Below are 24,151 nucleotides of genomic sequence, written 5' to 3'. Positions count from 1 at the left end.
TAAGTCATAATCCAAAACACCAAGTTTAGGTCTGAATTGGGCCATAAGATGATACTAAATCTAATTTTTACTTTTTCTTAGCTAAGATTCTACTTAAAAATGACTTGATTACTGACTAGAAGTATCCAGAAACATGCTTTGAGGAATAGCTACTATTCAGCTCTGGTTAACAGGGGTGACCAATTGAGTTTCTTACGTTTTAGCAAAAATTTAAAAAGAAACTCTGATTTGTAAATGTAAGCCCTTTTTTTAAATTCTGAGGGAAAAAAAATAACTCAGAGTTTGGTAACTAGAATCAATAGATTCAAAGCTTTCCTTTTTAAACAGTTACGTTGTTTCCAGTTTCTTATGAAATTACGGTTATGAAATATAGTTATTTTCTTTTCTAAAACATGCTACTATAGGGGTGCTTGGGTGACTGTTAGTCACTGTTAAGCGTCTGCCTTTGGCACCTGTTGTGGTCCCTGAGGGACCAGGGATTGAGCCTAGCATGGAACTCCTCATTCAGCAGGAAGCCTACTTCTCCCTTTGCTTCTAGCACTTCCCTTTCTTGTGCTCTCCTGCTCTCTGTCAATAAAATAAAATAAAATAAAATAAAATAAAATATGCTACTATATAACAATCCTTTGCAGGAATGTCTGTAACTCCTTAATTGTTCAGATTCTGTTCCTGCCTCAGCATTTAGTTAACTATATGTGTTTTGAAAAGAATTATGATACCTTTAGGGTAGGATTGCCAGATAAAATACAGATAAAAGCCAGTTCAAGTTGATTTTCAGATAAATAACCAATAACTATTTTGCATAATTAAATATTGCATGGGACATACTTGGGCCAAAAATTATTCACTGTTACCTGAAACTCAAATTTAACTTGGCATCCTGATTTTTTTGTTTTTGTTTTTATTTTTTTTTTTGAGGATATAAACCAATTTTATTGTCCATCATTACGTTATACAAACATCTAGGAATAACAGATTTGTAGAGAAGAAATAAATGAAGAGTAAGTGAGAGGACAATGCAAATTGTTTAAGCTTGGATTATTTCCCAGGACGTTAGGCTGAAAACCATCTCAAAGCATGGATGGGACTGGCTTCAGAGTAGGACAGTTCCCTGGGCAAGGCCTGCCATGAATTTAAGATGTTCAATGTCTTTGTCTGCACTTCTGACTCTTGACAAAACTTTTGAGATCTATGAGAAAAGTAATGTATTCCTGGTGCTCCAGGGCTGTGCAGAGATCCACTAATTCAACTACAAAAGTGTTATCCGCCCCTCGGTCTGCCAAGAAATCCACCAGGTGGTCATATAAGGCCCAGGCCATGGAATTGGTGTTCAATGTCCTTTCACAAAGACTTGCCAATGGACTGAAAGCTCATTTTGCCGATGGAGAAAATGTCGCTCTTGTCCTCCTCTTTTTGCCCAACCTCATCTTCTGGGCTCTTCCTCCCCACCAAATGTTGGCAGGATGCTATTACAAATGTTGAAAGTGACAGTGATCTTTTCTCTAGCAACTTTCCTCAATAGTTTGGCTTCTGTTCTATTCATTTCCAGCTACCAACCTCCAGACATCTTGGGAAGGGACTTAATGCTCTTTATCTTCTTTTCCTCTTTAATTTCATCATTCAGGGATTCAACAGAAGTTTTATCCTCCTGGGTTGTGCAGAGCGTCACAGCTGCACCAGGCCCATGTGTACATGGAGTAGTCCAAAGGTCTGCACGCATGGTTGGGGTGGCGAGGTGCATCTGGCACCGAGTCCAGCCTCAGCCAAACCCAGCCTACAGGGCACGGGGCACCACAGAGACAGCATCCCAGCAGGGGACAAGTGCAGGCATGAAGCACGACCCAGGCTGAAGGTCCTGACCTCCTTCCCCAGGGAAGTTCTGCCCTTGGGCATCCTGTATTTTTGTTTACTAAATCTGACAACCCTATTTTTTAAAAAGATTTTATTTATTTATTTGAGAGTGAGAGATAGTGAGAGAGAGCATGAGTGGGTTGGGAAGGTATAGCGAGAGGGAAAAGCAGGCTTCCCACTGAGCAGGGGGTCAATATGGACTTGATTCCTGGGATCATCACCTGAGCCAAAGGCAGGCGGTTAATGACAACTGAGCCACCTAGGCCCACTGACAATTCTATTTAGAAGTCTCTGTTTTCCAATAAATGTAAGAGATGGTTCTTTCTCAGATTTAACATTTTACAATTCCCCTCTGTGACAGACTTTTTTGTACATATAATTGTTACTTATTCGTAATTCAAACCTTCCAACTCTGTAGAGCTGGAATTTATCAATTTATCACTGTCTTATTGATGAAGAAACTAAAAGTTATGAAATTATTTTCCAAACTTTCTTTCAGATATGGGGATTATGAATTCCCACTAATAAAACTGTAAGTGTAAAGTGACTAGCCTCACTGGATTGCCAGACATGCTAATGCTGAAATAACTAGGTATAGTTATTGGTTTTTTTGTTAGACTTCTACAGCCAATGTCATTTGAAGCACAGAACTCATAAATGGAAGGATAGTATTCTGAAACTACTGTTAGTATGTTCTACCAACTCACTTTTCAAAATTCCTCAACTTCTTCTAACATCATAAAAAAAAAACATCAGAAAGCATTGGAAGGAAGCTCTTGGGTGTTGAAATAGTGCCAGCAATACCTCAGCTTGTTGTATATATTGACAGGTAGCAAAATGTATAACATGCACAAGAATCATGCCTGGGGCTATTAGGCAATTCTTAATCCAAACCAAAATATATAGAAAGTAGTCTCATATTTGCCTGACATAAAACTGTGTTTTAGTAACATTCCACACAAAGGTCACTCATTGTCATAAATAGTTCCCATGCCGTCAGGAAATTCAGAGGTTAAAAATGATATGGTTGTATATCATTCCTTTCACACCCTCACAAAGAACATCTTTTTTTTTTTTTAATTTTATTTATTTATTTGACAGTCAGAGATCACAGTAGGCAGAGGGGGGGGGAATCAGGCTCCCCGCTGAGCAGAGAACCCGAAGAGGGCCTCGATCCCAGGACCCTGAGATCATGACCTGAGCTGAAGGCAGAGGCTTTAACCCACCGAGCCACCCAGGCACTCCAGAAAGAACATCTTAATTCCATTTTTATTTTTTTATTCCAAAGATAACTATATATTTACTTAGTACATTCCCAGATCTCTGTATGAGAATGTTTGTTCTTGTTGACCAAAGTTATCCATCTTATGTATTACAATAGAAAACTGTAAAGAACTAGAAAATATATACTAACTGAATTTATACAGTAGCTCCTATAAATAATCATACGAAAACAACTGAAGAAAATTACCTTATGCAAATAATCTTCTACCTAAGTATCTTGTGATGCCTGATAAATGTAATATATCCAGAAGAAAATACATTAGTCAACAGTGATCTGCATAGCAACTTCTCCTACCATTTCTTTTTTTGAGTACTTTTTAAAAAAAATTTTATTTATTCGACAGAATGAGATAGCAGGAGAGCAGAAGCACTGGGAGTAGCAGAAGCAGGTCCCGCTCCAAGCAGGGAGCCTGATAAGGGGCTCAGTCCCAGGACCCTGGGATCATGACCCAATCCAAAGGCAGTCCTTTAACCAAGTGAACCACCCAGGCACCCTTGAGTACTTTTTTTTTTTTTTTAAAGATTTATTTATTTATTTGACAGAGAGAGAGAGAAAGAGAGAGAGAGAGAGAGAGATCACAATTACTCAAGAGAGGCAGGGAGAGAAAGGGGGGAAGCAGGCTCCCTGCTAAGCAGAGAGCTCAATGCTCTCAGGGTTCAATCCCAGGACCCTGAGATCATTACCTGAGCCGAAGGCAGAGGCTTAACCCACTGAGCCACCCAGGTGCCCCACCCCTGAATACATTTTTAACTCAGACTTAGACTTGTATGGTCAAAGCTGCTTGAGTACCCTCAATGTGCTGGACATTCTGTTCAGTCTGTTAATGAATAGGTATTATTGGGGCACCTGGGTGGCTCAGTGGGTTAAAGCCTCTGCCTTTGGCTCAGGTCATGATCCCAGGGTTCTGGGATCGAGCCCCACATTGGGTTCTCTGCTCGGTGGGGAGCCTGCTTCCCCCCTCTCTCTGCCTGCTTCTCTGCCTGCTTGTGATCTCTGTCAAATAAATAAATAAAATCTTTAAAAGAAAAATGAATAGGTATTATTTTCCCCATTTACATATAAAAAAGATTCAAGTTGATACACTCACATATATACAGTTTATAATTCCACCCTTTTCTGCTTTCCTATCACATTTTCCCACTTCTACCATGTTCACCAGGGCAAAATAGTTAAAATATCCAGTAATTAAAGATCAAAATTGGAAAAAAAAAACAAACTCTATACCTAATATGTGCTAGATACATTAATTTCTATTACTTTACCTGGACTTTTAGTAGTGTACTCTTTCCATCATACTATCCATATTCCAAATACATAGTTTGTGAGTTATTTTTCTTGACTGGCTGCCTTTGATCTTCTCGGGTGAATTTTTTTTTTTTCTTGTCAGTAGAGGGAAATATACAGTGTAATTGATTTAGGTCAAGGGTGGCTCACTCCAGAATGCATCTGAATTTCTGATCATCTTTAAGTTTCTGTGTTTTGCTTTTCTGACCCTCATATTTCTTGGATGAAACTGGAAACATCCACAGTCTCAAAGTCTCCCCAAGCAGATCCTTTGGGACAAGCAGGTTTAGGTAGCCAGTATGTTTTTTTTTTTTTCTTTTAAAGATTTTATTTATTTGACAGAGTGAGCGAGCACAAGCAGGGGGAACAGTAGAAGGAGAGGGAAAAGCTACTCTCTGCTTGGCAGGGAGCCAGATTCGGGGCTCTAGATCCCAGAACCCTGGGGTCATGAACTGAGCCAAAGGCAGATGCTTGACCAACAGAATCACCCACGTGCCCCTAGCCAGTACTTTTGACCTAGAATTCAGAGATGGGAAATGATATTCAGCGTGATATTTATATAATAATATTAATTTTCTATGGACTAACCTCTTATCCTTGCAGCAAGGTAATTGTAATGTTACTAAAAAAAATTTAAAAAAATAACTTTTGCTTCTCATTTTGCCATTTCCCTAGTTTTGAGTCCTCAGGCAAGTCATTTGTTTCAATTTATAGAACTGTAATATAGGGATATGAGTATTTATCTCTGCAAACTCTTAAAGGTCTCAAACTATACTCAGTGAATGAAAGTACTTTGCAAGGTGTTACAATGTGAAGTTTTGTTATTAATAGTCTTTATACATAAATTCAATAGCTTTTAATGCAATGAGCTTGATTACTCAACACAGAGGGAAAAAGAACCGAACTCATGGGGAACCTGGATGGCTCAGTGGGTTAAGCCTCTGCCTTTGTCTCAGGTCATGATTTCAGGGTCCTGGGATTGAGCCCCATGTTGGACTCTCTGCTCAGTGGGGAGCCTGCTTCCTCCCTCTCTCTCTGCCTACTTGTGATCTGTCATAAATAAATTTTTAAAAAGAACTGAAACTCATTATAGAGATAAGGAGATTGAAGATTCAATAGTTTAAGGACTTGACCAAGGTCATCACAGGCACAGAAAGGCAGACTCTCCCAACGTGAAGCAGGAACATTCCGCTTTACAGACTAGGCCTTAACCAAGACATAGGCTCCCATTCTTTAAGAAAAGGGTTTCTGTCACCCTTATCGGATGCTTATATTGCCTTCACTGAATGCTTATTCTTTCCCAGGAACAGTAACTCTCCTAATGTTACCCAGATAGTGAGTAGCCAAGACAGGGATGTGAACCCAAATCTGTCTGGCTCCAAAGTCTGAGCTCTTAACTGCTGTGGTACTTAGTTAACCACACACGTGCTCAGCCTCCCAAGAGAAAAAGCAGTTGTTGGATGAGGAGCCCTGGCATAATGTAATATGCTGAGACTTGTTACATTTTATGCTTGGAATGCCAGAGTCAGTGACTGCCTCAGTCAAAGTTGTACACTTTGAGATATAAGGACACTGGCAAGTAGTTAAGGGCTTACAAATCTCCTTAAGGGAGAAAAGTAGTGCCCATCTACAGTTACAATTCAATAGGCATTAAGATATAATTTAAGTTCACTTTTTGGTCATTAGCCTGTTTTTGTTTTGTTTTTTTAAGAAAAGAGAGAAAACACCCATATGAGAATGGTGTTTAAATTGTAAATCACAAGGTTAATTTTAACAGAGCTGATACTTTTTTGGAAACTTTTCTTTTTCCATTTAAAAAAATTTAAATTCGGGGCGCCTGGGTGGCTCAGTGGGTTAAGCCGCTGCCTTCGGCTCGGGTCATGATCTCAGGGTCCTGGGATCGAGCCCCGCATCGGGCTCTCTGCTCAGCAGGGAGCCTGCTTCCTCCTCTCTCTCTGCCTGCCTCTCTGCCTGCTTGTGATCTCTGTCTGTCAAATAAATAAATAAAATCTTAAAAAAAAAATAAAAAAATAAAAAAATTTAAATTCAATTAATTAACATATAATGTATTATTGGTTTCTGAGGTAGGGGTCAGTGATTCATCATCAGTCTTATATGATATACCCAGTGCTCATTACCTCACATGCCCCTTTAATGTCCACCACCCCGGTACCCAACCCCTTACCACCCTCCCCCACAGCAATCCTCAGCCGGCTTTCTATGATTAAAAGTCTCATGTCTTGTCTCCATCTCTGATTTCTTCTTGTTTTATTTTTTCCTCTCCTCCCCTATGATCCTGTTTTGTTTCTTAAATTCCACATATGAGTGAGATCATACGATAATTGTCTTTCAAACAGTGCTGATACTTCAATGACATAAAAGGGCTCACTGTTTTCCAATGAGTTAGACAATTACTGCCAACCAATAACAGATTTATAGAATCTAGGAATGGAAATTCATTGTGACAAAAGGACTTCTTAAAGAGGGAGTAAGAAAATGGATTTTAGACAATTTGGTGTTGATATATCAGAATCTGTAGCTTGGAATTTGGATGGGCACTGAAAACTCAGCCCTCCTGCATGCCTATAGTACTTAATATTTTACACGTCTGCATGCCCATGCATGTTTCCAGAGGCCTCACCTCTATCCTGGAATGTATGCATGTTAATAAGAGTCTTTGCTTAGAAATGTATGTGATAATATAGAAATACAGTGCCATTTATAAGAGCCATTACGTACTAAACTCAGACATTTCTTCTTTTGATAATTAGTGTTGAAAAAATGTTTAATTTTATCAATTGGAAGAGAGGTAGGGATCCTTCAAACGACTAATGACCAATTTTCTTTAGATTTTTACTTGATTGAGTCTCACAAAAATATTATTGATAAACCCAGTGGTCTATCAGCCCCTCCAGGGCAGAAGCAGTATCTTTGCCATCTTTGTTTCTCAAACCCAGTGTTAGGTATTATAGATATTCAATAAATGCTCCCTTTATTCAAAATTTAATTCATAAATATATAATACACTTGGAAATTCTAAGCAAAGAAAATATACAGGGATTTTCTAAGTTTTGAAATATAAAATATAAGTTAAAAGCTTATTGAAATGGACAAGAAATCATATTTATTTCGGTACTTCAATTTCCTTTAAATTTTTATAATTTTTTTATTTTGGTACTTTTAATCTCTAGAATGCTTGTATAGAAATGACCCCTCCAAGAGATAAATGGGGGACACCTGGGTGGCTCAGTGGGTTAAGCCTCTGCCTTTGGCTCAGGTCATGATCTCAGGGTCCTGGGATCGAACCCCGCCCATCGCATGGGCTCTCTGCTCAGCAGGGAGCCTGCTTCCCCCTCTCTTTCTCTGCCTGCCTCCTCTCTGCCTACTTGTGATTTCTCTCTCTGTCAAATATATAAAATCTTAAAAAAATTGATAAATGCTATAATGCGATAATAAAATTGTAATTCCAAACATAAGGTCATGAAAAACACAATTTACATTTTATTCTATAAATAGTATTGTTCCTATTTTCTTCAAACTCTGATACAAGTAAATGTTAAACTTCATAGAAGAAAAGTGGATTTACTGATATTTTAGAAATATTATAACCAAATATGACTTCTTCTAGTAGTATTTAAAAAACCATAAAAAATATAACATCCTCCACACTCAAGTACCCTCATACACGTGATCAATAAAAATTAAAGAGGAAATATGTATTAAACACTTAAAAATATAATCATTATACTATACTACCATTTCATTTGAGTATGTTAATTATTTCACATAGTATACATCTTATGAGCATTCTTTACATATAAAAATGGCTATAATTACCATGGTTATTAAAAACTACATAATAATACAACCTTTAGTTGTTGCATTTGCTTTTAATTTTTTTTTTTTTAAGTAAGCCCTACACCCAGTGTGGGGTTTGAACTCATTACCCTCAGATGAAGAGTTGCATGCTCCAGAGACTGAGCCATCCAGGTGCCCCTGTTCTGCTTTTAAATAAATGTAATTAACATTTGGTCTGGAAGTAATTTCAATGGACAAAACTAATCTGTAAGTTTTACCATAATTATATACATTAGACATTAGACAAACACACATTTAAAATTTAATCATTTTTCACAAATTCCTTCAAATGTATTTCTGTCTTCGGTGCAAAGAGCATCCCTTTCCCACCTTCCCCCATAGTCTCTCTCTTTCAAGTAAATAAACAAAATCTTAAAAAAAAAAAATCTTAAAAAAAATTGTTTCGTAGGTGAATTTATTTTCACCTACGAAACAATTACTGGGCAGTTTGAAAGTGAAAAGCATTAAAATAGGATGAGAAATAAGAGAGGAAGGAAAAGCAGTTATGCCAATGATAAAGATAGGGACAGTAGTGACTAAGAAAACCTGTCTAAGAATCCTGGCTGCCAGAGGACAAAAAGGATTTGGGTACTTTAGGATAAAGGATAAAGCTCTTTCATGGAGTATTTATATTGAAGACACTGACTTCTAACAACACTTTCTATGTTTTAAATCATGTGGGAGTATTCTGTAAATTATTAGAATACCATAGGAAGACAAAATGATAATAAACTATTATGTATATATTCCAGACTTGGGAATAAAGCCATAAGCCTGACTTTTAGATTCCTGTTGTCAACAATAAACTCTAATAAAGACCTTAATAATAATAGTAAAGACGTACTTGACTGAATTAAGGGGCTTCTATGAAATACAAAGTCTGAAGAGGTTCATTAAAATTGAATACTACCTTGCAACATCTCTGATCTTGCTATATAAAACCTCTCACACACATACACATACACAATCTAAGAAGACATAAGCACTTTCTTTAGGCTCTACTATGCTAAAGGGAAATACAAATGAAGATAGATCACCTCTTAAGTATGATTTTTTGTTTTACCTTTTTTTTTAAAGATTTTAAAAATTTATTTGAGAGAGTCAGTGCGGGAGAGCATGTGAGGGGAGAGGGGCAGAGGAAGAAGCAGACTCCACATGGAGCCGGGAACCCTATGTGGGACTCGAGGCAGGACTTGATCCCAGGTTTCTGGGATCATGACCTGAGTCAAAAAGGCAGTTGCTCAACCAACTGAGCCACCCAGGCAACCTGATTTTTTCTGTTTTAAATAAATCTATTCTGTGGCACTTATACTCGAATAAAAACGTAAATATTAAAAAGTTTTTCATTGTCCCAAATAATTTACAAAATATTTAGACAGACTCCAATTCTATTTCTCCAATAACTTTTGCATTGCCCACTTCATAGAGTGTCTGCTTTTTATATAAGCACATACATACTTATTAAGTATGTAAACCTTTTTCTCCTTTAATATTCTCCAAGAAGAAATCTAGAATGTAAACTATCATTTGAAGAGATATATAGCTAAATGGAACTTCTTTCTATCTGGTGATTTTGAAACTAACTCCATCAGGTAGATGTAGAATAAGTCTCTCCCAAAAGGAACAAATTCAGTATATGCTCCATTTTAAATGGTCTACCAGTTTGGTTTTTTTTTTAAAGATTGTTTTTTATTTATTTATTTGACAGAGAGTGAGGGAATCAATCCATTCCACAGACATTTGCAAATAGCATTCGGTGTTCTGGGTAATTCTTTCAGGACACAAAGGATGAGACATGGATCCTTAAGTTCACTCCACCACACACCCCATTACTATGTAACTGAAAACTGAAAATACCATGGGGCCCTGGACCCACCCAACAGAATTTACTGGGGCTAAGAAAGGGAAGGGCTAATATTACCTATGTAGTCAGGAAGGTCTTTCAGAAGAGAAAATACCCAAGTACATGCATTAAAAATGGTTGGATGGACTGAAGGAAGGGAGATTTCCAAAGAGTAATTGACCAAAATCTTGGAAATTGGGTAATTTTGCTATAGTTGAGCATAACCAGAGGGAAGGATTGAGAGCAGGTAGTTTATAGCAACTGTGATTACGGTTTTGCTAATGAACTATTTATGTAACTAGCAGACTCTAGGAGATATAGGTTAGTACCATATGAGAAGAACATCAGGTCTAGGCTATTAGTGATTTGGAAAGTTGTCAATCATGATTATACCTAAGGAAGGCTAAGTAATAGTTGGCCTACAGGCTACTTCAGTCCTGTGTCCTTCCATCTTAATACTCACTTCACGATTGCAGCAGCTAGAAAAGAGAACATAGAGTCAAGCACTGGCCCTTCAGTGATTCCACCAGGAAATGAAACGTTTCATGTCTGTTCACGTTTTTACTAAAACAACGCTATATCTATTTTCAATGAGGTTGAGAGTGTAATCCTCCCCTACACCTAAAACTAGGTCAGGAAAAATTGGTAATCACTGAAAATGGTTTCAGTAGTTATGAAATGTTATGAAAATGTTTGATGTTTCAGTTTAGACTAATGTAGTCAATATTTATTAGCATGTCATAAATTAAGATTGAAACTAATTAAAATGTAATCTTGATTTTGTGATTGAAAGGCAATAGACTTTAGTTTCACTGTTACTCAATACTTGTATTACTGTCTGTGCAAGCAATTGTAAGTCATTTAGAGGCAAGATTAACTCATAAAATTGTTTAATCTTAGTTATTTAGAGACTAAAAGCCAGATACATTTAATTAATTGGATTAATATTTAAATCAGGTAAGATATTAAAATGCAACTTTTCTGATATGGTTTCAATATGGAAATAAGCCACTTTCCCCCCTTTTCATATGTAAAGATACATTGAAAAGCATGTATCATGCACAGAAAGGTGTACATAGTAATGACTGCCCATAACAGACAGATGGCATATTGCTAGGTATTCAGTATGTTAGTTTCAGCTAACATTTAGTATGCTAGTTGATTGCTACAGTGCTTAAATATTAAGGAGCATTAAGTCAAGACTTGGTTTTTTTTTTTTTTTTCCAAAGATTTTATTTATTTATTTGACAGAGAGAGATCACAAGTAGATGGAGAGGCAGGCAGAGAGAGAGAGAGAGAGAGGGAAGCAGGCTCCCTGCTGAGCAGAGAGCCGGATGCGGGACTCGATCCCAGGACCCTGAGATCATGACCTGAGCTGAAGGCAGCGGCTTAACCCACTGAGCCACCCAGGCGCCCCAAGACTTGGTTTTATATATTAGTTTTACTACCTGCCAAACGTGATCTTCTCACTGGGGTGAAGTGGTTAACACAGACTGGTTACCTGATGCTAATATGACGGCAGAGGCCTCCTTTACCATGCTTTCACCTAGTCTCTGCAAAAGTTTATTGAAATATTTTTATTCTTAAACTGTAGTTTAGGGTTAATTTCTTAATTTCACGTTACTTTTCTGAAAGTGTTCTTATTTAAGAACACTATAAGATAAAATGATAGCAGACTATTACCTATGTATTCCAGGTTTCGTAATAAAGCCATAAGCCTGAACTTTTAAGCTCTCTGTTGTCATCAATAAACTCTAATAAAGACCATATAATAATAATAATAATAATAAAGACATGCTGGTCTGAGACAAGCTTTTGGGCCCGTCAAAAATGGCTTACACTTTTCAGTTGGCATTTATGATATACAAGATATGCAAATATACCTGTTTGTCAGGTGTAAAGAACCATCTACAGAGCATGTGCTTGGGAACCAAAATGGACGAACAAGCACCCAGCTGTGTGATTCTTTTATTCCTGTAAAATTTCCAAGAGATGAATAAAATTTACCATTTGTTCTTAGTTAATAGGTTATCATCAGACATTATCTTCCAGTCCTCATGTCACAGCTGTTATATGCTTAAAAAGAACGAAAGAAATATGCCTCTGAAGACAGGGCAAGCTTAAACCTGACACCGATTAGAAAAATCAGAGTCACAGGTGCGCTTTTAACCGAAGAGCAGCAAGCTTAGAGGTCAAGTTGCGGGGAGGAAAAACAAAACAAACCGCCCAGGATGTGGAAGGTCGAACCACGTGGAGAGCAAGCTGCAGGCCCGGCTCGGGCGAGTTTTCTCTCCGCACTTCCGCGGCAGCCCGGGTCCTCCCCGCAGGTTCTCGAAGGGCAGGTACCCTCCCTTCCTCCCCACCTGTTCGGCTCCCGCGCGCCCGGCTTCCCGAAGCGACGCCCTAGCGACGGGAATGGGAACTCCCTGAATGGGAGTTTCCATTCCGTTCGGCTCCCCGAGCCGGACCCCAAAGACCCGAAATCGGGTGGGAGGGAAATTCCTACTCGGTCCTAGCCCACCCCCGCCCGTTTCTGGCTCTGGCTCACTGCCTCTCTCGCTCCGATGCCGCCGAGGCTCGTCGGCACTTCTGGGTGGCGACCGGAGGATGCGGCGGCGAGCTCCGGGGCTCTGGGCTGGGAAATGGGGCAGGGTGAGTAAGCCGCCTTGGGAAAGGCCCTGCGGCGCCCCGAGAGGGCCAGCCACCCCGCCCGCAGGGCCGGGGGAGGCGCCGCCTGCGCCCGGCCCGCGCAGGGAGCAGCCTGGGAGAGGCTGCCGCGCTCTCCTCCTTCAAGTCCCGGCTTGAGAGACCAACTACGAGCGCGCGGTCCGGGGGAGGGAAGAGTGGGAGAGGAAGCCGCGGGAAAGAACAGGGGAGCCACTGTCTCCTGAAAAGAAAGTAGGAGCCCTGGGTGGGAAAAGAGGAACTAGCCCTCCTAACTTTTCTTCGCGAAAAGTTTTCCCAGGGCGTTTTGTTTGTGCAAACTCGGCCGCGGGAGCCCGGAGACGCGCTGCCGGCGTGGCGGCGGTGCCTCGGATCCTAGCTTCTTGTCCCGCTCCTCCTCCTTCCAGCCTGGGGAGCTCCTCTCCCGCCCCGAGAGGCGCCAAATGGCTACCCAGTAAGCCCCACGGGGCGGGGGCTGCAGCGCCGCCTTCCGCCCCCGAGGCTGCCGGCGGCCGCTAGGACCTGAGGCGGCGGCGCCCGCGGGCTGGGAGCCTCGGCCCGCAGGTGGAAGCGCACCCGGAGGCGGAACGGCCCGGGGCTGGGGGGCTCGGACAGGCTCCTGACGCGCGGCCCGCCCCTCTCAGGCCTTGGGTAGGCGCGCGGCCCGCCCTGACCAGCCGGCCTCTCCCACTCTAGTAGTGACACGCCGCCTCGGAGCTGGAGCCCGCGCCGCGCCCCGCAGGGCGATGGACAGCCAAACCCCGCGCGCGCAGAATGCCCTGGCGGCGCCCACGCCGCCCGCCGCCCCAACAGGGTAAGTCCAGAGCGCCGCGCCGAAGTTCTTGGGGAGGGCGAGGGCAGCAAGGCCGCAGCGCATTTACCTGGCTGGCAGCTCGCTGCCTGACTCACTGGCTGCGGGAGAGGCGGCGGCAGAGCCGGCTTCCGCCCGGCCTCCTTGGAGGCCGCCCGGGCGCGGGGGCGGAGGGCTATGGTAGTTTTGATTGCTTTTCTACTGGGGCTGCTCGGAGTTGCTGAAGGGCAGCTGAATGCCAGGAATTGGGTGAGGAGTCCTGGAGCAGAAACTGTAACAAAGAGCCCCTTGTTTGGTGCCCTGGAAGCGCGGCGGACGATACCTGTAAGTGAGCTCTTGGGAAGGGGGAAGAAAGTTTCTTTGGCCGAGGGCTGAGGCCCAGGCAGGTAAGCAGTGTCAAAGTGACTGTAAGGAAGGGGCTTTTCTGCGAGCGGTGGAGGGCCACGGGAGGGTGTACCAGCTGTCAGCCTGCATGACAGTTCCGGGTCCCGGCAGGGTGAGCGCCTCCGATTGGGGGTGTGTGTGCCTCTGGCCAATTGCTGGTGCCAAAGCGTAGCGCAAAGTCAGACTGCAAACAACGATACTCTTCTTTGTGTCCTCACGTGTTTGAAGAGAGATTGGAGGGGAAGGGGCTGTCACATGGTGAGTTAATATTAAATGAAGCATGTCTTCCTGCCAGATATGCTAATCATCACCTTGCTAAGCGTTTGGGTAAACAGTAATGAGAACAGGTAGTTCTGCAAGAGATGGGGAGAACCTGAAAATAACCTTCAATTTGGTAAACAGTGAAGGCTGAACATGGGCACTCTTTTGAGCTCTGAAGTGGGAACCCCTTTGATGTAATATAACTTTTCCTACCTATATTCCCCCAACTCAGTTTCTTTTGTGATTGTTAATCTGAAGGCTCTAATGCTCTAAAGAGAACACAAACATTCCAGAAAAGAAACGTTAAGGAAAAATGGACTTTGTAACTAATGAATGAGTGTTGTGCAGTTTCCCTGGTTTAAGAGTAGAGAAGTCATTTTTCCCTGGAACATGACAGGCGTTTCCTTAGAAGCAAGTCACAGCATGTTTATTCATCAGAGACCATGCGAACATTGGCAGTTGTCTAGAGGAAACATGGAAAAGTCTCAAAGCAACATGACTAATATAAAAGATATTTTGTATAACGCTTACGTAGAGGAAACATGTAGAGTATGAATTAATTCTTTCATTTGTTCGAATTGTCTTCTTCCCTCTGCAAATAGCCCAGTTACTGCTGACTTCCGTTCCTATTATTTTTCCAGTGTTTTCATTGTTCAGTAATATACATACTTCCATTTATTCTCACATCAGGATGTGTAAAGAAATACATTGGTTGAAAGATCTTAATCATAAAAGCATGGGCCTCTAAATGAAACTGCAGAGATACGTGAATTGAAGATGAAACAATTTTCAGGAATATGGAAATGTATTTGAGGGGCACAAAGTAAGATAGTATTAAATCGGTGGATTTGGGGCATCTGGGTGGCTCAGTGGGTTAAGCTTCTGCCTTCAGCCCAGGTCATGATCTCAGGGTCCTGGGATTGAGCCCTGCATTGGGCTCTCTGCTCAGCGGGGAGCCTGCTTCCCTGCCTAGTTGTGAGCTCTCCCTGTCAAATAAAAAAAATCTTTAAGAAAAAAAAAGACCAGTGGATTTGAAAATGGATTAAGTTAAGGGACAATTAAAAAAGACAGCATATGCTTGTACAGAAAATACACTTACTGGTGTTCAGAAATCAATACTTTTGAGTAAAATAGGTGAGATGAGATGGCTTTGGAATGGAGTGGAAAGAGCTATCTAATGATAAGCATGACGACAGTTAAGATATTTCAGATTTCACTTTTGAGAATTTAAAGGTTAAACTGATACATTCTTGAAAATAATGTACAAAACTGCTTTATCTAATTCTTCAACTATGAAGAAAATACTTTTAAGGAATTTGACCTTCTCCATATTTGAGGAGGGACATCTGCAAAAATGCTTCAACATCTTATCTAGACTATCATTTTATCTTGCATTCTATTTAGAGAAGTGATCAATATCTGCAAAGTATAAACATAAAAAAAAATTGTGTCATCTTTCACTTTTCTATCTTGTCCCTTCACATATCCCAAGTTCCTATTATGTTTGTTGAATATTCAGTGCAGTATTGCTTTTGTTCTTTTTCTCAAAAATCCCAAAACGTTAAAAATGATTTAATTGTGGGGCGCTTGGGTGGCTCAGTGGATTAAAGCCTCTGCCTTCAGCTCAGATCATGATCCCAGGGTCCTGGGATCAAGCCCCGCATTGGGCTCTCTGCTCGGCAGGGAGCCTGCTTCCTCCTCTCTCCTCTCTCTCTGCCTGCCTCTCTGCCTACTTGTGATCTCTGTCTGTCAAATAAATAAATAAAATCTTAAAAAAAAAAAAGATTTAATTGTGGGGGAAAAAAGTATCCTAGATAGGGGCTTATGGGAGGTGGGAGGTGGCAGGGAGCAATCTCAATGTTACAATAAATTATTGGGTTTGGGAAGTAAATTCCTTATTACAAAACTAATTAAACCATGACTCATGACTCTAATAACCTATGAGGCCTAGTTTAGTTCTCCTTGGATATCCCTGCTCTAAAGAATCCCTCTGTAATTTTCCAAGTTTTACATTGTTGTAACAGGTCATTTTAAAGAAATCTAGTGCAATTCTATATTATACAAATGAGAATCTGAAGCCTGGAGACACTGGATGAGTTTGCTGAAGACCCAGAACAAATGAGTGGTAAAATCTGAAGGAAAACCCAGGACTTGGGTTGCCTGGTTCGTTGCCTTTTTAAAAAAAATTTTAAAAAATATATTCCTGACCACTGTAAGATACATTTAAATTTCAGAGTCAGTTTGGGTACATTATCTTTAGAACTGCTACTGCTTCTGTTTGTTACTTCCCCTACGGATACCCCCCCTTCCTTTTTTAATTCATTGAAATTTAAATGTCGAAAGTGTAGTTAGCCTTACTTTGAGTGATGTTAATATTTTGATTTCGGAACAGATTTTTAGGCATGGACCAGGGTAAAAAACCTGCTTTATAATTTTGCAGCTTTGGAGCTATGGAGTTCATTGAAGGTGTAGAAAAAATTAATTGATTTAGCGGCTACTTTTTAAAGTTGTTATTTGGGTGCATTACTGGCACTGAAATTTTACTGATTGTATAAACTGAATTCTTGTAAGCTAACATTTATTGACTATTTAGAAGTTGAGTATCTTAGCTGAGGTTTCAACATGAGAATTACCTGGGGATCTTTAACACCCATGCTCTCACACCTGATACCTAGTCTGGTTTTATTTGGCCTATGCTGGGACAAGCTGTGGAGAGGTTTTAAATGCTGCTCCAGTGAATGTAATGTGCTATCAGTTCTGAGAGCCAATGATTAAGTAGGTGTTAACATCTGAGATGGAGGTGATGGAATGAGGGTTGCTATTAATCATTTCAGGCAACTCACGATCCTCACTTTCAGCTTTAGTTTGCTTCTTTAAATATTCCATTTAGTTGCTTTATGGTAATATTTTTTAAAAATTTGCTACTCCTTTCAGAGGAAGTATATTAACTCCACTTTGCAGTTGTGGAAGCTGAGGCTCTGAGAGCTAGACTAACAAACTCAAAGCCACGCAACTCTAAGTGATGAAAGAGTAACAGAAACAAGATCTGATCCCCATACCTGTGCTCTTCCTTAGGAGGCATGTTGGCACCCGGAGTTTGCCCCTATTAATTACTCTGAATGGCCAGAGTGTTTTTTATCTGGAGTGGCTTTGTAAGTGTCTCGCCTTGACTCTTCTAAAATCATTTTTATATTTTTAAAAACTCCTACAAATTCTAATGCACATGAAAAACCCCAGTGCCTAGGATTTAAAAGGAACTTAAATGTTTGGTTTATGTCTTCAAAATATTGAACATTTTCATGTGTTTGGGATGATTTAATTCATAGTTAACTGATAGCCTTCTTTTGTCATATGGCAAGCTGCTTATTTTTGCTATTAAATGGCTATTAAATTTATAGTGCACTTTCAAAAGTAGGAATATTCAATTACCGAATAAGACAAATGAAATTAAGGTAATGTTAGACTTTTAGTCCAAAGTCTAATTTCCTCTCAGTGTGTTAGAGGATATTCAATAACGTTATGACCTTATTACAATATTGAAATGCCAGGTGTATTTATAAATGGCACACTTATGTTATTGAGACAACTGCTTTCATTTAACTAATTAGTCAACACTTGCGAGCCCTTACTTTATGTAAAACATGTTTTCTAATCACTAGGAGATTGGTTCCTGATGTTAAGAGCTTTACCAAAGAAATTATGTAGGAAAAGACCATGACGTTAGCATAGAAATTGTACTTTCATGTTAGCTTTAAAACACTGTTTATGCTTTCAAGCTTAATATACAGTAGCTTGTCTCTGATCAGCAAATTACGGCCCAGCAAAGTAAGTCCAGAAGGCTGAAATGGGCCCTTCACCTATTTTTTTTTTTTTTTTTTTTTTTTTTTTAGATTTTAAAAATTTATTTATTGACCGAGAGAGCACAAGCAGGCAGAGCAGCAGAGGGAGAGGGAGAAGCAGGCTCCCTATTGAGCAGGGAGCCTGATATGGGGCTCGATCCCAGAACCCTGGGATCATGACCTGAGCCAAAGGCAGTCACTTAACCAACTGAGCCACCCAGGCACCCCACCTATTTGGTTTTAACCCTAATTTTGTTGTCGTTGATGGTAAAATGCGTATAACAAGATTTATTTTAAACATTATAAAATGTACAGTTCAGTGGTACATTCATATTGTTGTGAATCCAGCACCACCATCCATTTCCAGAACTCTTTTCATCTTATAGAACTGAAACTTCATACCCATTAAACATAGCTCCCACTCTCCTCTCTGCCACATCCTCTGGTGGCCACCATTCTCTGGGATTTTGACCACTCTAGGTAGCTTGTATAAGTGGAATCAAAGAGTATATATTTTTTTGTGACTGGCTTATTTCACTTAGCATAATGATCTCAAAGTTCATCCATATTGTATCATATATCAGAATTTCCTTTTTAAGGGCTGAATAATAGCCTATGTGTTGCTTAGCCATTTATCTGTGGATGGACACTGGGTTGCTTCCTTATTTTAGCTATTGTGAATAATGCTGCTTGGAACATGGTATACAAATACCTTTTTTAAAAAATTTTATTTATTTTTTTCATAATTTTATTTTTAATAAATATATAATGTATTATTAGCCCCAGGGGTGCAGGTCTGTGTATCGCCAGGTTTACATACTTCACAGCACTCACCATAGTACAAATATCTTTTTAAGAGCCTGCTTTCAATTCTTTTGAAGTAAAATTGCTGGATCAAATGGTAATTCTATTTTTAATTTTTCGAGGGCGATCATAGTCTTTCCCATATTGGTGATGCTATTCCCAACAACTGTGGGCAAGAGTTGCCAATCCTTGTTGGTTTCTGTTTCTTTTCTTTTCTTTTCTTTCTTTCTTTCTTTCTTTCCAATAGTAGCCATGCTAAAGAGTGTGAGGTAGTATCTCATTGTAGTTTTGATTTGCATTTTCGTAATGATTACTGATGCTGAGTGTCATTTCATGTCCTTACTGTTTATTTGCCTATCTTCTTTTGAGAAATGTCTATTTAAGTTCTTTGCCTGTTTTTTAGTTGGGTTTGCTTTTTTGGTTGTTGAATGTTAGGAGTTTTGTACATATTCTGGATATTAATCTCTTATCCTCTGTTTTTGTAGAGTTTTATTGGCACATAGCAATACCCACTTATTTACATATTTTCTGTGACTGCTTTCCAATCGTAGCGGAATGGTCCAGACAGAGATCATATGGCCTGCAAAGCTAAAAATATTTACCTTGTAGCCTTAGTAAAGTTTGTAGACCCTCTTGGCCTAACTTATGAAATTGATAAATGAAGTAGTGATTATTCAAATTTATTTACTGGCAGGAGGACTTTTTTTTTTTTTAAGATTTTATTTATTTATTTGACAGAGACAAAACAGAGAAAGAGAGAGACAGACAGACAGACAGCACAAGCAGGGGGAGAGGTGAGGGAGCAGCATGCTCCCTGCTGAGGAGAGAGCCCAATGTAGGACTCGACACAGGGTCACAACCCAGCCAGAGGCAGACACTTAACAACTGAGCCACTCAGGTACCCCTGGCAGGAGGACTTCTAGGTATTAAACTTAAATTGGAAGAAAATGATTAATGTTCTGTTTGCATGTAACAAAATATATCTTACAGTAAGAAATTTTGCAGAATGGTGATTAGTGATTGATTTTTTTTTTTTTTTAAGTGAAGACAGGCATGGTCCTTTGGCAAGCACTACAGAATTTTAACATGATATTGAAATATATTTTAAAGAGAAGTTCTAAACTTCTCTTTCATGTGCTGGAGACACTTTCATGAAAAATGACTAATACATAGTTAGATATTTAGGAGCAAAATTGAAGGAGTTGATTTCTAGGTTTTTGAGTCCATACCTACATTATGAGTTAAGTCAAACTGCCTTTATAACTTCTAGCAAGTGTTTTTGTTGTTGTTAAAGATATTTCATATCTGTAAGTTTTTAGTGTTCTAACATTAGTATGATAGTTGTTGTAAGGCTCTTTTTTTTTAAGACTGCTTTACTAAATTTTTTCCCCATCTGTTACAGTAAAAATAAACTAAAAGTATGGGAGAAAGAAGTTTCCCAGGACTATTTATAAAGGGCCAAATGTCTTCAGTTTTGCATATAAACTTCATATCTGAGGAATGAATCCCTTGGAAAAGCTTCTCAAAGACTGTCTAGTCTTTAGAGAAATGCTAGAGAGAGCTTGGGTAATTTATTATTTTCATATAGCTTAGGTTCACAGTGTTCATAAATGTAAATAAGTTAAAACTATTTAAATGGGTTTAGACTTAAGAAAAAAGCTGAAGAGTGAAAATGTGGAGTAATTTGACAGAGTAAGTACTTTAATTGGGATGGTCATGTCAGTATTAAGACAGCAAAGAATGCCATGGCAGGAGAAAAAGTCTATTAAGCTCAGCTCCTACACCACTAAAAACTTGGTACTATCTGTAAGTTTTAATACATTTTAAATCACGATAAATCCTTACTAAGGTCAGAATTTCCAGGTTTCATTGGCAATAAATTAAGGTATTTGGGTTTCGAATATGTGTTGTGCCCTGTGTTGGGCAATATCCTGATTATATCTGTGTTTTTCATACTATATAGCTGAGGGAAATTGCTCAGAAACAAGCCTTCAGAAATTTGGTGGGAGGAGAACACATATACTACAGAATCAGGTCGGTTTCTTAACTGCCTACTCTCCAGAGAAAAAACAAAGCCCCATTAAGGCTTTCAGGTTCGTGGTTATGAGGCGGTGAGAATAGAGATGCTAGAGAAACAGGGAGAAGAACTGCCTCAGAATCCCTCATTTTAATTCTCCCTAGTTACTCTCGTTCTCTCCCTATTAGAAACACTTTGCCCACTGAAATTAGAGCTTCGGAGATAATGTACACAATTATAAAGTACCGTAGTCTTCCTCCCCTACCCCTTTATCCAGGGGGGATATGTTCCATATGTTCCAGCCTGCAGTGGATGCCTGAAACTGGGGATAGTACTGAACCTTTTATATACACACCATTTTCCCCCTATGCATACACACCTGTGATAAAGTTTCATTTATAAGGTAGGCACAGTAAGAGATTAACCACATAACTGATCATAAAACAGAATAGCCATAACAATTTAAAGTTACATGTAGAGGTCACTTTTGGGCAACAGGTTGGAGCAATGGAATCTACAGAGGGTCCATAGAGGCCGCTTGGATAAATACAGACAGGCCCATCAGGTGACACCACCCCCCCCCCCCCCAAAAAAAATAATCTGTAGGTCCTACCTAACCAGTGGGCTACTTATAAACTGGCATAGTTACCCAAAAGGGAAAATTCCATACATCCCCAGACTTCCTCACTTTCCTTTTTTAAAAGCAGGCCTCGCCCATTGCCTCCTTGCAGTCTCTCCTCTGCTGTCCTGGGGCCAACCCTATTCAATAAACTTACTCTCTCCTTTGTTCTGCTTCAGGTGAATTCTTCCACCACCCTCATGCCACTGGCTTCCCCTTGGTCCTCCCCTGACATTTGGGGGTCCCCATCTGATGGAGAAAGACACCAAATTATATGTAGTAAAAGTTATGTGGATGTGGTTGGTCTCTCTCACTCCCGGGTGTGCTCACACGTGCACTCTCTATTCCCCGCCCCACCCTCCCCAAATACAGGTCTGTACTCACCCTTCCGGTGATGACGTGAGATGATAGAATGCCCTCCTGAGGAGGGGAAGCGAGGTGCTTTATGCAGGCCTTGTGACGCAGGCCGTGTGGCTACACCTGGCCCTATGATGATCCCTCAGAAGGGGAATCATCTGCTGACTGAGGGCAACCAAAACTGCCCAAAGCAAAATCGCAGAAAACGGGGACTACTGCTGTCTGGTTAATAGGAGAGAGGTGTTTTTTTTGTTTTTTTGTTGTTGTTGTTGTTGTTGTTGTTTTTTTTGTAATTGCCTCAGACTTGAGGAAAATTACTTTGGACGGAATTAAGAGTGAAATGCCATACTTGCGGGGGAAGGGTTGACGTTTGAAAATAACCAAAGTGGTTCAGGGGCAACCCTTTGAAGTGGGGTTAAAACACCTGAATTATAATAGTTAGGGTTGTGATGTGCCCATAATAATTTTGATTTTCTCTTTAGCGTGTAGGTTGACTTTAAACATGGTTGAACGCCAGTGACATCAGAATATATTTTTTAAATGGTAGTGTCATTGGGAAAAGTGCATTGTTTTTCAATGTGATTAATTTGGAGGATTAACATGAAGGCATGCATTCCACCATACTTTTAAAAATTTAATATACCATTTCACTTTGTAGCCTAAGTTACAGTTTCTGCACTTATACCAAGATATACTTATAAGGAAGTAGAGTTAAGATGCTGAAACCTAAATGGGACATTTATCCCCAGGCCTTGAGGGTTTTCATCTCTCTTACCTACATGCACACATGCTATTAGTTCTGGAGAAATGGAAGTGAGGAAGTATGAGATGACCCCAAGGGGAGTAGTGGTGACAGGAGCCAGAATTTTAACAGCTCCTGCAGTTGTGTATCAGATCTGCTGGGAAAACAGGAAATTGAGTTGCTAAATCGGAACATGGCTACCACCCTACCATTCCCATGTTTAATGGACCTGCTGTAGTTTCTAGACCAAATTAAGTAAACAGTGGTCAAGATAATTATGAGAGCTGCTGAATTAATTATTTCCTTTGTGCTAAAGTGGAAGTGTCAGAGAGAGGAGCAACCCTTTGTTTCTTGTTCTTTTGTGCCTGCCAGTCAAGTATCATTGCTTTAATAGAATTAGGAAAGAGAAAGGGTGAATGTCTTAAAGGACCTCATGGTCTTAGGCAGCCCCCATATTCTCAGATATCCACGATTGGGTCTTTTGTTGACAGCAAAACTCCCGAGTGAAGTGTCTACTAGATTATGGGCATGGTTTCTTCCAGTCTTTAACTTTTATTTAAGATATCATTCCCAGAAAGCAGCTAGATGCTTTAATTTCACATGAAAATCTTTTTGCCCTCCTTTAGGAGAGCAAAGCTGGAGGTGGCAGAAAAAAGAATTTTAGCATATGAAAATAAACTAATTTTTAAATTTTCTGTTATGATCCCATGCTACCAGCCTTCTGCAGTTTTCCCTTTCTCTGAAAGAGGGCAGGTTTTACCATGATAGTTTTATTATCTGTGAACATTTCCCCCTGCAGGAAAGTTAGATATGACTTCTTTTGAAAGACAAACATGAATGATCTAAAAGGAGAAATAGACTGATTTTTCCCGTCATATATTTTTTTAAAGATTTTATTTATTTATTTGACAAAGAGAGATACTGGGAGAGAGGGTACACAAGCAGGGGGAGGGTGGGAGAGGAAGACGCCGTCTTCCTGTTGAGCAAGGAACCCAATGCAGGGCTCCATCCCAGGACCCTGGGATCGTGACCTGAGTGGAAGGCAGATGCTTAATCACTGAGCTACTCAGGCGCCCCTTCACCTCACATTTTAATTGGGACAAATTTTTATCTAGAACTTATTCCAACCTGTAATTTACTCCAGTTTACCATATATCATTTTTGAAATGCAACCTTGTCTGAAAGGAGCAATGTCTACCTTATGTCTAATTGTCTGCGATCCTGTGTGTATGTAGAAAGGAACATAGGAAATTCATTCTTAGATGATGCTAAGAAAATTTAGTTCTGAAGTTTGTGTTGGTATGCTTGTGAAGCCTAGGAACATGTTTTCAATTAACTTGGTAGCTGTAAGTGGTATAGACTTGAATTTACTAATGGCATTTTTAGGGTTTTTCTTTCTCTTTTCTTTTTTCTTTCTTTCTTTCTTTTTTTTTTTTTTAATTTGACACAGTAAAGCAGGGGGAGCCACAGCGGGAGAGGGAGAAGCAGGCTCCCTGCTGATCAGGGAGCCCAATGTCGGGCTCCATCCCAGG

At 40.0% G+C, this 24,151-nt stretch overlaps 1 protein-coding gene and 1 pseudogene across 6 annotated transcripts in view; one reads left to right on the top strand and one right to left on the bottom strand.

Moving 5' to 3' along the window:
- Window positions 1-1,142: 1,142 nt before the first annotated feature.
- LOC125095545 (complement component 1 Q subcomponent-binding protein, mitochondrial-like) lies at window positions 1,143-12,565 on the bottom strand (annotated as a pseudogene).
- COBLL1 (cordon-bleu WH2 repeat protein like 1) overlaps window positions 12,312-24,151 on the top strand; it is a 167,523-nt gene continuing 155,683 nt past the window's right edge. For 4 of the 6 annotated variants that reach the window (XM_047721951.1, XM_047721950.1, XM_047721949.1 and 1 more), the window contains exons 1-2: window positions 12,671-12,773; window positions 13,482-13,599. In XM_047721951.1, coding sequence (XP_047577907.1) covers window positions 12,686-12,773; window positions 13,482-13,599 — 206 coding nt within the window. In that variant the 5' untranslated portion in view covers window positions 12,671-12,685. Of the gene's footprint in view, window positions 12,464-12,670; window positions 12,774-13,481; window positions 13,600-13,643; window positions 13,921-24,151 lie in introns of those variants that run through there. The other 2 variants (XM_047721952.1, XM_047721955.1) reach the window with 2 other exon arrangements.

The sequence above is a fragment of the Lutra lutra genome, chromosome 3, assembly GCF_902655055.1.
Source record: "Lutra lutra chromosome 3, mLutLut1.2, whole genome shotgun sequence".
NCBI classification, from domain to species: Eukaryota; Metazoa; Chordata; class Mammalia; order Carnivora; family Mustelidae; genus Lutra; species Lutra lutra.
Note: the sequence above shows the minus strand (reverse complement) of the source record. Positions and strands in the feature narration are given on the sequence as shown.